This window comes from Diabrotica undecimpunctata, chromosome 6, assembly GCF_040954645.1.
Source record: "Diabrotica undecimpunctata isolate CICGRU chromosome 6, icDiaUnde3, whole genome shotgun sequence".
In the NCBI taxonomy this organism is placed as follows: Eukaryota; Metazoa; Arthropoda; class Insecta; order Coleoptera; family Chrysomelidae; genus Diabrotica; species Diabrotica undecimpunctata.
The window spans coordinates 26,261,308-26,277,323 of NC_092808.1; the positions used below are offsets into that span (position 1 = coordinate 26,261,308).

At 31.9% G+C, this 16,016-nt stretch overlaps 1 protein-coding gene across 1 annotated transcript in view; it reads right to left on the minus strand.

Annotated features, from left to right (window-relative positions):
- LOC140443312 (uncharacterized) overlaps positions 1-13,708 on the minus strand; it is a 54,009-nt gene extending 40,301 nt beyond the window's left edge. Inside the window, exons 1-4 of the mRNA XM_072534504.1 lie at positions 13,549-13,708; positions 5,293-5,512; positions 4,389-4,544; positions 3,340-3,612 (exon numbers count right to left, since the gene is read on the minus strand). Of these exons, the coding sequence (XP_072390605.1) occupies positions 3,340-3,612; positions 4,389-4,544; positions 5,293-5,475 (612 nt within the window). The 5' untranslated portion in view covers positions 5,476-5,512; positions 13,549-13,708. The remainder of the gene's footprint in view (positions 1-3,339; positions 3,613-4,388; positions 4,545-5,292; positions 5,513-13,548) is intronic.
- Positions 13,709-16,016: the final 2,308 nt, after the last annotated feature.

Consider the following 16,016-nt stretch of genomic DNA (forward strand, 5'->3'; position numbering starts at 1 on the left):
ATTTTATATTTACTACAGGAACATATAATTAAATTATCTAAAAAGTTATACAAATTTCCTATTAGGCAAAATAATAGTGTGCTTGACGAAGTCGATATAGCAACAGGATTTTGCAGCTGCGAAATTAGAATATTGGATGCATTTTGCATGCAGGAAGCTGCGACCAAACTTTTTTAATATATCTCTTTGCAACGTTCTAGCTACTAATCATGAAGATCGATATGAAGTAGATAAATTAGCTTTTGGCGAAAAAGTTCAACCTTTTTCATTTTATAGCGGGCTTTCAGGATTCAGTTAAAGTATTACTGAACATTATATTAACACCAGCATTGATAACATTGATGAAAATAACCAGAGAAGATATTCTTTTAAACAAAAATAAAACAACTCAACAACAAGAAGTTTCTTTTGTAGATTGCAGTAGATTTTGTAGAAAATGTTACATTTGGAACTGATTCATCAATTAAAAGTGAAACTGGAACAAACCATGAAGTGGAAATATCCAGGAGTGGCTAGTATACCTGTTGAATACAAAGCACGTGGTGTTCGTGTGTATTAAGGTATAAAAAAATTGCTTATTACAAGCTTAAATTTTTATTTTAAGAAGATCTTTTCGGAATTAAATCATTCCATCATCAGTTAAATAAAAAGTTGTTAAAAAACATTGTATGGCCACTTAAAAAAAAACTTTCGAAGGACATCCGTATTAGAATATAATCCTCATGGTTTTATCAAGGTAAATGCAATAGACTTAACTTATTGATTATTAAAACTGAAGATGGGGGCATCTTACATGACCCCCTGTAGCTGGTGAAGTTTTTTCGACTTACATTACCTCTGATCTGTTCTGGAGTCTTGGGCTAACTGATATAAAGATGGTATGAAAAATCAGTTAGTGATCACTAATCACTCAAATAAAAATTTAAGCTTGTAATAAGCAATTTTTTTATACCTTAATACACACGAACACCGCGTGCTTTGATTCATCAATGTTAAAATTAGTGCACGAAAGATTAAATCTAAATCTAATCTAACATTAAATCCCAAACGGCTTGGAAAAGTTTTTTAAACACCGTAGGAAGTTCCTCGACAAGGCGATTTGAACACAAGGCCAATATAAGAGTGCAACCAACTTCAATCAGTCGAAGAAAGTTGGGAGTTACTAAAGGTTCAAATAGATTACCATTTGGACGACCCCCTAAAGATAAACCTTTTAAAAAAGGTTAACAAGGCGTCACAATCTTTCGTCCAATGACGCAGCAAATCAAACAAATGCAACTAAACATGCCGAAGGACATTTCGCATAAATATTATATTTTAAACATTTAAAAATTTTTATTATTCATTTAAATATATTTTGTTTTATTTCCTATTGCATTGATTTAGTTTTCTTTAATAATACATTAACAAATATTTTAAAATCAGTCTCCTTTTCTGATTTTAATAAAAAGTAGTTGGAACGCGTACCGCAAAGGACCAATAGGTCTTAGGTACGAAATATATATACAGAATGTTTAGATGCTCTCCAGATGGAGTGTAGTAGTGTACTGCCCGTCTCCAAAGATCTCTACCTCTGGTCATTTCTTTAACTCGTGCAAAGGTCTTTTGCACATTCCTGTATTTGGTCGATCCATCTTGTTGGATATCTTCCTCGTGATCATCATGCGACACATAAATATAAATATCCCGTAAAATTGTCAATCGTTTGTCAACATTTGATGTGTGCCTTTACACCTCATATTGCAGTATAGTACGTTGCAATTTCTAATTTTTTTTACGGAAGACAACCGTTGTAAACTATTTCTAACTGTGCCATTAAATTTGCCGTGGATAACTAGATCATCCGCGTAGTCTATTTTGGTTAAGAGTTTTCTTTGCCTCTCGAAGAAAAGGGACGAGTAGATAAGCATGGTATGTTCTGGGTTGAATGCACTATACGTCATGTGTATTGGAGCATGCCAAAAGGACATTAAACGTATAGCGCCCAAGCGGCGTAACTTAGGATGACGTGTAAGGTGTCTTTGGAAAAGATATAACGTATATAATACAAAGACATAATGATGACGTGTGAGGTATTGGTGGAAAAATATAACGTATAGAACACAAAGACATAATAAAATCAATCATGAAGGCATTTCCAAAGGGACATTAAGCTTGTAGTGCCTAAAGGGCTTAACGTACAGACGTACGAGGTGTTTCTTGACAGACTTGAAAAATATATACCGTATAGAATACAAAGACAAAAAAATCAAAAAAATTACAGTAGGAGGGCTGTGTCAAATGTCACGTCCTGCGTCACCTGTCACATAAATATCCCCTCCAGCGTCGTGTGTCACATACATGTCACGTTCTAGTCAAATGTAACATGTCACGTCATGCGTCGAATGTCACATAAATGTCACGTTATGCGTAAAATATCACATAAATGACAAGTCATACGTTAAATTTCATGTGTCAAATGTCACATAAATGTTAGGTTCTGTGTTAAATGCCACTTCCTACGTCAAATGTCACATCCTGCGTCTAATGTCACATAAATGCCCTTCCAAAACTTCCAAATAATTGTCTATTTGTGTTCCCTGGTCACTTCAGACCAATTTGCAGCTTGTGTGTGGGATGTGTGGGTGTGTTTTGTTTTTAAATTTTGCTAATTTTATTTGTAATAACTGTTAATGTGAAGTCACAATAAATATGTAATTTTCTCTCTAAACCAGCAGTTGTAGAATTATTTCCTTTAAAAAAGATTTTCACCTTCTAATATTTTTTAGGAAAGAAAAGCCTTTCTTTCCATTCAGCGAGAAGATTCTTGTAAACGTCGTCCTTTTCAAATAGTTTAGGAAACTTCTTGTGTGTGTTGCCCAGGAAATCTATGTAAGTAATTTTTTGATTTTTTCCTTTGTAGTTACCCCTTTTAGTCCCTCTTTTATTCACTTACTTACGACCCAGTTCTCCAACCATACCAAGAGTGGCCGTTCTCAAACGTTTCGGTTTGTTTGCTTACCCTATCTCCAGCCCAGTAATTGCTCAGTTCCCATTTTCAACCACCTATAAGTGATACCCAATGTGGAAGGCAAATGTATCCGCTTCAGTATTATGTACGCGACACGTGTGGATATACTCTTTATGACCGAGATATGATGAATAGAATCTTGTTTCTAGAATATGTTAAAGTAAATAAACCTCATATTTCTTTCCTGGATTTTCCTCAATTTATTATTAGATTACAGATATATGTATATTTGTTTGTTTTTGTATACATTTTATATTTTTTGAATGCAACACAAAATGTTTAGAAATAACACTAATATAATAAAACGTTTCGCATACTGTTTAACTTACCAATATCTGAAGGAGGTCAGATGTACTGTCAAAATGATCTTTCTCCGTTAAATCTACCTTTTGATAGAACTGACTGCAGTAGTCCATTTCCTTGACTTCCTCCTTTATATCTATGTATGGATCAAGAAATTCATCGGAAAATATTGGTTCAGATTTTATTTTTTCCGAAATTTGAAAAATCTGGCTCTTAGATAAGTCATCATCCTCATCGTCGGATATTATGATTTGAATGTCATCATCGTTCATTGTATAATCTGCAATGTTATCTTGTACCTAAAAATGTTAAATTTAAACTTTAGTAAACCCCATTTTCTTTGTATTTTTTTAAGGAACAAATTTTATTTAAAAAATATTTCTCTTTTGGTTTACGAGCTAGAGCCAATTCAATTGTTTATAACAATTGTTTGAGCAAAAAAAAACTTGTGTGGACCCATCAGAATTGAAAAAGCCACGGTGACCTAGCTGTGGCCGCTAGACGAAAACTATTTATCAAAATAATGTACCATACCTTAGAGTGTGGTCATTTAATAAAAAAATTTACATTCACCGTACATAAATATTATTTAAGAGCGTAAGCGCAAAATTTCGGGCCAATGCTTTTTAAATGCACTCATTTTTTTCGAATCCTGAGCAAATTAATAAGTATTTTTAAAAAATTTAAAGGCAGAATGAAAGAATACATTATTACTGATGGCCGAAAGTCCCTGAAAACTTATTTTATTAAGTTACAGGTGGTGAAAAAGAAGAGAAAATTTAGCGTGATTTTTAATTTCAAATATCTCATTAAAAAAAATTTTGTTTATTCTAAGGGACTTTCGGCCCTAGGTAATAATGTAATTTTTCATTCTGCGTTTAAATTTTTCAAAAATATTTGTTTGTTTTCTCAGGATTCGAAAAAAATGAATGCATTTAAAAAGCATTGGCCCGAAATTTTGCGCTTACGCTCTTAAATAATAATCAAAAATAAAAAAATCAAAAATTTAAACTTATCGAATAGTGGTGTGTTAATGTCTTGCATCAGTTCCTAAATATTTTATTTGTATACTTACAGATTCTCTAAGCACCCTATAGGTCAAATAAGGTCCTGAAAAATTTGGTTTTTTCATGACGGCGAATATTCCAAATACTATATTATCTCCATGTTTTAATGGGACGTTTTTCAATGGACTTATTTTTTTGCTGTTGATGAAAGTACCATTTTGGCTCTAAAAATAAAAAAATTAATATTCTATTTATCATATTTTACTTAGACAATTTTATATAGTGATAGGCACGACATTAATGGCGTCATCTATCTTTAATGACAGAAAATAGAACTAATTGCATGCCTTTTAAATAAATAAGATAGCCAGAGACGTAAGTATAGCATCTTCTCTTTTTGGTGGGGGAGAGGGGGAGTGAGGACTTTCAATAAGCTAGAGGGAAACAGATCGAACAATCGCAAGGGATCTTGTCGTCGGCACACGCAGCCGGTATGCTCGATCTATGTTAATATATACCTCTACGAAGATAACACCCTCTATAAATTGAATAACAGAAATTTGGAGTTAAGAGACACACAGTGCTTTCTATTTTCTGAATATCAAATTAAGATGGCGCCTACATACTCATTTCCTCTACTCTAGTGATAAATATAGGTGGAAAATATATGATTCTGAAAATCTATGATTCTGCTTCTTCTGTGATTTCTTCAGAGTTTTGAAAAGTTCAAATCAGGCGTGGAATCTATTAAGATTCCATTGCATAATTGTATCTGATGGATCTCTTACTCTTGAGAAGATTCTATTGATGTATCCGATACAATTTCTAGTGCTTAAGCTTGATAACGGATTTTCGTTTATTATGTTTATCATGGTCAAAAATATTTTGCCATTAAAATCTATTACAGCAATACATGGAATTGTTGAAACTACTTGTCTAGTAAAGGAAAATTTATTATAAAAATTGAATTACCTTATTATCTTTAACATATAGAAGACCATCTTCAGTTTGTAAAATTTCTGCATGTTCCCTGGAAATAACAGTACTTTCTGTTTTTAAATCTGCATCTTGATGTCTTCCTATTTTAAATACAGACTTTTTAATGTCAATTACTTGCTTTGTTTTAGTATTTTCCAATTTCCAGCTACATGCCATTTTTCTAATCAATTAGTATTTTGTCCGCTTTATAGTCCTAAAATAATAAATATTAGCAACTGATTCAATTAGAGACTAACTTGAATAATGTGTTCGGGTGGTATATGAACAATAATTTGTAAATGTAGTTAAAAATGAAAGAAATTTAATTCGGGATACATTACTGATAGTGATACACTATAATAATAATGTATGGCATTTTAGTTGGAGAGATCCTTTCGGATTGTTCCGATTCCGATTGCATATTTAACTATGTGTCAGGTAAATAGTGTCGATAAACACTAGACCAAAGAGACAGACAAAGGTTTTGTCTTCTTCTTCTTTTTATATAGACATGACTCTGTCTGTTATATGTGCCTCCAATTTCGTTGTCGGTGCCGAGAATAGATCTCCTACATTCAGCTGAACTATGGTCGCCACTGCGTGATGCACTTTAATGTTGTTATGTAATTAAAGATTTATACATTTATTCTGATAAACAACTAACTTCAATATACATATACATGCCGTTGTACTTAAGGAACCTAAGAGTCTCAGTTTTGTTTTGCCCAACTCAACTGTTGAGATCTTTCTTTGGAGACATGTAAATAAGTATAGGGTTGGCCACTCGAAAGAGTCCACTCTGATATTTGGCAATATTCATTGATTTTGTGAGAATGCTAAAACAGGTGGTTTTTTCATTTCCTTGTAAGGATATAGATATCTGACATTTATCAATCCCCTCCCTTCCAATATCCCAAACCTTTAATTTTAACGTCCAACGTCCAAACATTTACACCACCATTTATAAAGTCGCTGTTGCAAAGTTATGACTAACACTTTGAAACATTTCAGAGGTTACGAAACTACATTCATGCACTATTCGGCGTTTTGGTTCTTCTAATGAAGCAGGAATGGTATTATAAATCTTGCTTTTTAATAACCCTTGAAATGCTTCAACAGCAAGAAGTCCATGGAGGTTAAATTTGGGGATCTTGCTGGCCATTCAAAAAAACCTCTTCGTCCAATTCATTGCATAGAAAACTGTTCATTAAAGTATTGCCTTACGTCTCTGCTATAATGCGGAGTTCTATCTTGTTGGAAAAAAATCATCTTCTGAATACCTGTTATTATTTACGATTATATCCGTCAAAAGGGATCAACAACGTCCTCAAATATTTCAGTTAAAATCTAAAAGTAAAAAGAATAGCCCAACCATATGATCCCTATCAATTTCTACCCATGTTTAATTTTCAAAACATTCATCTGAAAAACAAATATTAAATAGAAAGTTTGGAATACTATTTATTTTCTTAATCGTAATTTCACAAAACTGTAATCACCTGTTTGGACCATCTTCATTTATTTCCTGTACCAAGTGTATTTTGTATAAATGAAATTTGTAATGTTTCATCTGTACAGTACACCGTGGACAGTATTACGCGAAAAACAGATTCTTCAGCTTTTTTTTAGTATTTTCCAAATTAACATGACCTAAAATTGCTACTTCTGTTTTATTAACTATAGTTTTACTTAATATGTATGAGTAATGAAGTTGCTTTTCTTGATAAAGTTGATTAAATAATTTCACTGTTTTCCTTACACATTTTTAAATTTCAAAAAATGTAGAAATAATTTCAATGCATTTTGCAATTTGACCACTTCAAACGAATTTAAAAAATACTTATTTAATATCGCTGTTAAATTCTACCAACACAACTCAAATAACTACACTTTTTGAAAATTTCTGTCAATGTAGTTTTTGATGTAACAGAAAAAAATGGTCACCAACACTAGCAAAACATAGGAATTACATTTGGTTTTTAAGAGGTGCAACACTTATAATAAATTGATAGTTTTTCACAGGAACAGAGTAAATATGAAAAAAAAATCATAGATGCCTGAATTCTCCAGCGAAATAACTGTCTAATGATGTGCCACACATGGTCTATTCCCTATTTGAAATTAAGGGTTGACAAATGACATAGCATTAAAAGGTGACCCCTTTGGAATAAAACTCGACCTGAAGCATTCTCACAAAATCCAATGAATGTTCCCAAATATCATGGTAGACTCTTTTGAGTAGCCAACTCTGTATATGTCTATTCATAAATTTATTAGGTTTTGCTTGAATATTACCATATGAGTAATATCAGTTAAAAATGTAAACTAATGTAACTATTGATTAACATCGCAATATTTAATTCTGTACCATTTGGTCAGACGGTGATAACTTCATTTTTAGTCATTCTGTGTTTATTGTACAAAAATAATCAAAACAACATTCGTTATCGTTTGGACAGACGCTGCTAAATGCATGACGAATATAAACACACGAAAAAGTGTGTATTATAAGATTATGATCAATATTCCAGTGACTATTCTGTTCTAGATAGGACTTGGACGATATCTAAATCGCAAGAGTCGAGTGATACTGATTCGTTAAATGATCCAAACGATAGTGAGCCATAAGTACCATTTAAAAAACGGAAGCGTGGAGAAAGACGGTTTCAGAGAAGTTTGCGAAGATCAAGAACTAATGGAATACGGACCGGTACAGAATAATTGTCACAGAATCAGAAAAGACAATTTGTAGAAAAACACAGTTGCCAGAGCATATCATATTCTATTCCGATACATGCCCAGGACAAAACCGTATTAAGATTATTCCGTTGCTCTATACTTACGTATTTAACAATAAACCTTCTGTAACAACAATAGATCACAAATATTTGGTTCCAGGATATACGCATTTAGAATGCGACTTAGATCATGCCAATATAGAGAGAAAGAGGAAACAGTTCGATGGGGTAATTAGTCTACCTCACGACTGGTATAATTTGGTGAGAATTAGTAGTCAGAAATATAAGGTATATGAAATGAAAACTGAAGATTTCTTCTCTTTTTCAGATATGTTAAAATCTAGTTTGTTCGTGAGAAAGAAGAAAGATGAAGGTAATGAAAGCGTTTCCTGGAACCAAATATTTTGGATACAAATCCGCAAAGAATCCTTTGGAAAACTATTTTATAAGCGCAGAGTACTTGAAAATGAACCGTTTAAAATTATCGATCTTGGAAGAGAAAAAATGAATAACTACGACTCGTCAAACATTATCGTTTCTTTTGCCTATGAAAAACAGCAAATTCGAATAAGCCAAGAAAAATATAAGGACATTTTAAGTATATTGCCTTTCATAGACCCACTTTATCATCCCTTTTATAAAAACCTACCACATTCAATTACGAAAAACGACGTTGGCAGTAATAGCGACGAAAGCGAAAACGATGAATAATAAATAATAAATATGAAAGATATTTTTTATATATATTGTCATTTTGTGTGCAAAATTTTTTAATAAATAAATATATTTGTCGTAATTAAGTGTTATTAATTAAAAAAAAATAGTCAAATTATTCCAACATACGAAGATAATAAGTGATATCCTTTAACAATAATCATTTGTTTAAAACATGATAATTGGTTTTTTCAAATTTTTCTTTATTTTTAAACTCTTGTTCAGCTATTTAGGGATCATAGATTAAATTATAACATATCAAATTAACTACTATATATTATTTATATTCTGAGAAAATTGCTACGACATAGGTAAAACCTTAAACACAAAGTCCCATAAACGGCTTTTAGGCTCTCCTGTATAGTGAAAATGTACATAACATCATGTGATCAAATGGTACAGAATTGAAAAAATTAAAAACATATTTTTATATATACTACCGAGCATAAAATTAGGGTCACCTCGTAATTTGAATTTACTCTAGAAATTATTATTCTTTTTAAGGAACTTGTTTAAGCTTGCAAAGGATGGGACATGCTTTGGGTCAGATTTTTTTTGTATTACATTCTGCGGAAGATTGTTCCACTCCTGCACGAATATCTCGCGAAGCTCTCTTGAATGTCTGAGGGATTTCATCGTCAATTTCATCCAAAAATGTTCTATCGGATTGATATCTGGACTGCGAGCAGGCCAAACAAATCGTGTGATTTGAATCTCGTCAAGATACGCAGTAACTATAGCAGTAATGAGGGACTGTGCATTATGGTGCCTAAAAGTTGCGTCGTCTTCAGTAATAACCATAAACAGTAAAACACGGTCTTCTAGAAGCAGTGTCAGGTACCTATGCGCAGTCAATGTTCCATTCTCTATAAAGACTAATGTCTTACATGTTTGTCTGAGCCTGTAAGATAGAATGTCGATTCATCAGAAAACAATAAAGGAACTAAATTTCTTGGTTTCGTTACTAGGAATTGCAAGTATTTCCCATTGATTCAACAAGATTAGTATATTGTTGCCTAGTTAGAACTATTTTCGAATAAAGTTCAGTTATTTGGTCACCCTATTTTTAGAACAATATTGGTACCATAGAAAGAGTCCAGCATAAATTTTTGAGATATTGTGCTTACTATTTTGAAGAAAAATAATTGTGGCCGTTCAGTTTCTCAAAGCACTAGAAACAACAAAGCTGTCATCTCTAGCTGTAGTAATTCTGCCTCAACCTGAACTAGGTCTTCGAATAAGCCAACTGGTCTCTTCGTACCATCGCATCGGCATACTCGTTTCGCACTGAAGAGACATGAGAGAAACCAATGTTTCCTTCAGTTTCGCGCTGCCCATTAACATCTTTAACGCCACGACAATAATTATTGCAGCCACAACAGAACTTATGCTCATTGCAATACACTGACAATGACAACACTACACAAACAACTTACAATTAAATTATATATATACCCATTTATATTAAATGTATAACTTATAAAATACCTCATTTCCATAGCACGTGAAAAAATTTAAAAAGATAATTATTAGATATTGCATTAAATGTTGTAATTTTACTGGACTATGATGCAATTGCCTTGCATCTTTAAATTTTATAAATGTGTATACTATTAAGAATTACGCATCATTTGTTTGCAGACTCTAGGATATTATTACATGTGTCATAATCAAAAGATTACACTATAAAAGCAGTCATTTTTTACTACTGCAGAAACATATAATACATACAACATATTATGGCTGCATAGATTTGCAATTTGTATTTAAAATAGTCAGTTGTTACATTGTCCTGAAGTTCCCTCTATGATTCAATCAAATATTTCCATTACCATTTCAAAATACCAATTATGCATTACAAACACCTACTGAAACAACATTAAACATTATGAATGGTAATGAAATACTGAACATTTTCTTGTTTCTAGGGTGAAGTTAAGTGTAGTGGATACCAATCTCTTTGTTAAAATACCAGTTTTAATTTAATAACATTGACTGTCTAGAATAAAAAGTATCAGTGGATTGTTCCTTAATTGATTGTTAGTCAGTTGTCAAATCAATTTATTGTATTGTTGGTACATATTGCAAATTTATTGGGATCGAAAAAAAGTTTTCTTGTTTAAATTTAGCAAATTTTTTTTGTATATTTTAATAAAGATATATACTGTATTAACAATTTTTTCAATGGGGTTAATCCTGTAAATAAATAAATAATTAACTCTGGTGATTTTTCAGTGGTTAGAGTAGTTCAAGAAGCCCAGTTCTTCTCAGGAAGTTTGGTACATTTAGAAGCTTTATGTTAGGTAAAACTGCTTCTATGTCATTATGCTCCCAGATACCATACTCTGGTATCTTAAAATGTGCAAAAGTTTAAGAATATAACTATAGAGGTTCTATCCTTTACTTTACAGAATCCAAATTCTGACTTATCCACTACCTTAAATATTTTCCTATTTAAATAGCTCTCGTAGGGTATGGATTGTAGAACCCATATACTCCAGTCGTCATAGACAAAAATACCACTCAACCTCTAAAAATCATACTAAAAAGCTGAATTTTGCTGGGAATGTTAATTTTGGGGACCCCAAAAAGATTCAAAAAAGTTTATCACTATTACCTCCAGACTTCTCCCTAAAACTCCCGTAGTAGAGGGGTAAAAATGTAAAAAATTCGATTTACCAAGAATCCGTACATCATAGAAAAAAATGTTTTAAATAAAAAATGTAGATAAGATAATTTTAAATAAAAATATTCATTAGCACTTTTTGTGTAGAATGAAATATTCTCTCAGATATAACACTTGAAGAGACTGTCGATTTTGAATGCCCGTTGCGTGTGCGAAATCAATGTTCAATAAAATTTGAATCAGCTCAACGGTAAAAATTCAATATCTTTTGACTTAAGTGTTCTATTGACAAAAATCAAGATATGTTTTAAAGGTAGAATTCAGCTTTCTTACGCAATTTTTGTATTTTGCTGCAAGTAAACTTAGATTTTAATAAAGTGTTATGGAGCAATTTTTGCCATTTTTTATGATTTTCATGAGATCAATACAATATATCCCTTATATTGACTGGCCACTATAAAGTCTCGATTACTAGAGCCTACCTTCAAAACCTCATACTATGCAATTTTAGTTTTGAGTTTTGGCAACAAATGTGAGGCATTTGAAATATGCTTAAAAAACGCTGGATTTAAACGTTCACATAACAAACAATCTAAAATGTTTAAAACTTTTTTTTCAATTAACCTAGTATGTTTTTCAAAAGAACCAAATATCTGCTATAAAATACACCCAAAACCGTCTTCTTAAAGCATCTTCCGTGACGTACAATCTTTTGAAATGTAAAGCATTAAATTCTGCGTTTTTTATTCATATTTAAAATGCCTCATCTTTGTTGCCACAACTCAAAATTGAAATTTCATGTCATAGATTTAAAAAATTGATCTCTAAAAATGGAAATTTTACTACAACTGGTCAATGAAAGTCATTAATTTTATTGATCTCACGAGAATCATAAAAAATGGCAAAAATAGCGCCACATTTATTTATATAACTCCTTTATAAAAACTGTCTCAAATTTTTACCGTCGAGCTGATAAAATTTTTTTTGATCATTGATTTCAGGCATGTAACTGACATTCAAAATCGACGGTCGCTTCAAGTGTTATTTCTGAGAGAACCATTCATCCTACACAAAAAGTTCTAATTAACATTTTTGTTTAAAATTAACTCAGCTACATTTTTTATTTGAAAAATTTTTTTCTACAGCATATAGATTTTTGGTAAATTGATTTTTTTGCATTAGGGGGAAGTCTGTGGGGTGAAAGTGGTAAACTTTTTTGCATCTATTTTAGGGTCTCAAAATTAATATTCTTGGCAAAATTCAGCTTGTTCATATGAATTTCAGTGGTCAACTCTCTGAAGACTGGGCTAATATTTTGTCATTTCAATTCTAATTTGCAAAAATAAATAATTTATAATTAAACAGTATATTTCTCTGAGTTATATATTCATCATTTAAATTCAGATCTGAATACCACCGGTATCATGTATGAATCTACAATCCTAAAAAGATCATACTGAAAAAAACTGGTGATTTTAGTTAAATTTGTGTAATTTTTAAGTAAAGATTGGAATCAATCTATTTTAATTTGTTTGATACCATGGAATAGTTCAACATTAATGTTTAAATTGTTAATCTTGGAGTAATTGGCTTTGTGTATTATCCACACCAATTTTTTTTAATGATACATTTAATAGCAAAAATATTTTGTCAGTAGCCAGTATAGGTTAACATTTAGATAATATATTTTCCTTGTCAATTCTATTTAATTTTCATTTGTAAAACTTCAATTTTTTTCCTTTTTTCCAAAATATTAACAAAAAGTATAATTTTTTTTCTAAAGTATTCTTAGGAAAAAAGTCCCAAGACTAACTAGACTTAATGTTGTGAGGACTTCTCTTATTTAAAAGTCAATATTATTATGATTCTGTTCCCAATTTAGTATGCACAGTACTGCTAAATTCTCCTTTTATTTTGTCAATTGTGAGTTCCATTCTTTCAATTCTATATTTCCATGGCCACATCCCTTGTGCATTATTGTAAATAATGAAGATAACTTCCATTTAAAACAATAAATCAATGGAAAAGTATGCATCATCTTTCATTACCGCTTTTTTCAGTACTAAATAATCAGTCCAAACCTGGGCTTAACTTAGCAAGAATTGATATTTTCGTTAAATTTGAATAACAAATGATGAAGTTGAGTCTCAAATTAAAAAAAAAACACAATACCTTCACTATTTACTTTAATCCTTTCACTTTCACTTTTTTCAATAATATATTTTCTGGTTCTGTCCATAGGTTTAAATTTAGTTAATGTTATTAAATTTGTTCTTACAATTAGGATTATTTTTTAGGGTTCCTATAGGCTTCAGTTCAGTTTAAAATTGACATTTATTGTGTTTGACATTTGACACATTCAACGATTTGTGAAAATAATCGATGACATACGAGTTTATCATCGATACGATATTAGAAACATATTGATGATAAAAAACCACAAAACCCGAAGTAATTCAGAGTAAATTATTTATTCTGCGTCTGCGTATTACAGAAAAGATAACCATTTCTTGCCCTTTTAAAAATGCATGTTCGTGTATCTTTGATTGGATAATTGTAAAAGATTAGTGGGTAATTCTAATCTAACCTTTCCTTTCCAAATCGACGATTCACAAATTGATCATAACTATTTATTAGAATATAACAGTGGCTATATTCTAAGGCCCTTATGACTTTTAATATACTTAAGTATTCATAAATTTATTCACTTTACCCAATACTTTCAGAAATATCTTTGAATATCTAACGTTGATGCATTTATAATAAATCTTATATATTATACAGTACTGTTTAATATTTTATTTTGTGTCAATGGTCTTTGCAGCCGAGACACATTAATTTAAATAAAAAAAAATATATTTTATTTATCGCTGTAAAAGTATTACTTAATTAATGTTTTGTAATTTTATTTATACAATCGAAAACATCGTTTTTCTTTCGATATCATCGATGTTCCCGCCAATATTGAATATGATATATACTCTGATATGATGTCATATTTATCTTTTCATAATAAAATAAAAATAAAAACGTTTATTGCCCTAATAATATTTACATTTCAAATTTAATATCTCATTTTCTTCTTTCCGACGTCCCGCTCTTGCACTGCCTGCTTCTGGATATTTTTCCTTTCGGATTCCTGGTCTTCGGTTGGAGTCTTCCTGTCGTCTTCTTCTGTAGGTCCTTATCTTGGCATCGTACCTACTACCCTGATTGTTATCTTTTCAGTCTTTCTTCAGAGTGTATATACCCCCCCCCCCTCACCCGTTATTTCTATATAGATGTTTCTTATAGAGGTGTAGAGTTGTGTTATAGAGGTAGTACCTGTTATTAGAACGACCACATCGAGCGTCATAGACGGGAGATGGTTCTTGACAAGCTTTGATGGTGTCAACGGCATAAGGATTAAGCAGGCAAACGGAAAACCACTTGATTACATATTCCAGAGCACGTTATGAAATGACAAACGAAAGTAACAGAGTGCTATGCGATCCGGCAAGCAACAGGCGCCAAGTCGAGTCCGGGTCGACGGGTGTGAAATGGACGACCGGGCAGATGGATGTGGGCAACCAGGCTACATCTGCAAAATTGGTGACTAGAAACCCAAAAATAAAACTACGTACAAAACACCGTATAGCCACATGGAACGTTAGAGGTTTGTTAGAATCAGGAAAACTACTTAGAACGAGAGCTTATGAGAGAAAAAGTACATATGTGGAGTTTCAGAAACCCACTGAGAAGGTCAGGGTCACTGGGAATCCAAATAAAATATTCATGTCGGGAGCCAATAAAACTGGTCAAAAAGGCGTAGCAATACTGGTACAGAAGAACCTGGCAAAATGTGTGAATACCTTCCAATAAATGACCGCCTAATTAAAATTACTCTCGATGGACAGCCAACAAAGATCCATGTACTAATAACTTCGCTAATATACCCAAAAAAAGAACCAGTCATAATATTGGGTGATTGGAACGCAAAAATAGGCAAAACAACAACAGAAGATCTGCTAAAAGGAACAGTTGGTGGGTTTGGAATAGGTGAACGAAATGAAAGAGGAGAAAATCTATTAAAATTTGTCATCAACACTCAACTTAGTATCATGAACACCATGTTTCAGCATCATCCGCGTAGGCTATCAACTTGGACTTCACCGGGAGGAAGATATAAAAACCAAATAGATTACCTATATTCTTGTCAGCAAACGATGGAAAAGTTCAGTAGTCAACGTAAAGACAAAACCAGCGGCTGATTGCGGAACAGACCACAAACTGTTACAATCAGAATTCCGTATCAAATTTCGTAAAAAAACCGAAACAAATAAAACAATTAAATATATACCTAAAGGGCCTGAAAAATACAAAGAAACACTAATACATAGTAACACACCAAACATTACTGGCGATCCCAATCAAACATGGGAACATACAAAGACGTGGATTATAGACGCAATAAATATTATAAACCCCAAAGAAACCCCAAGGAAAGAAAAACACTGGATGACTGATGAGACACTGAACCTAGTAGAAGAAGGAAGAAATATTAGAAACAATGCTTCAAATCCAACAGAAACTGTAAACAAGATAGCAAATGTAAACAGACGCATAAAATCATCAAGTAGAAGAGACAAAAATAATCATAT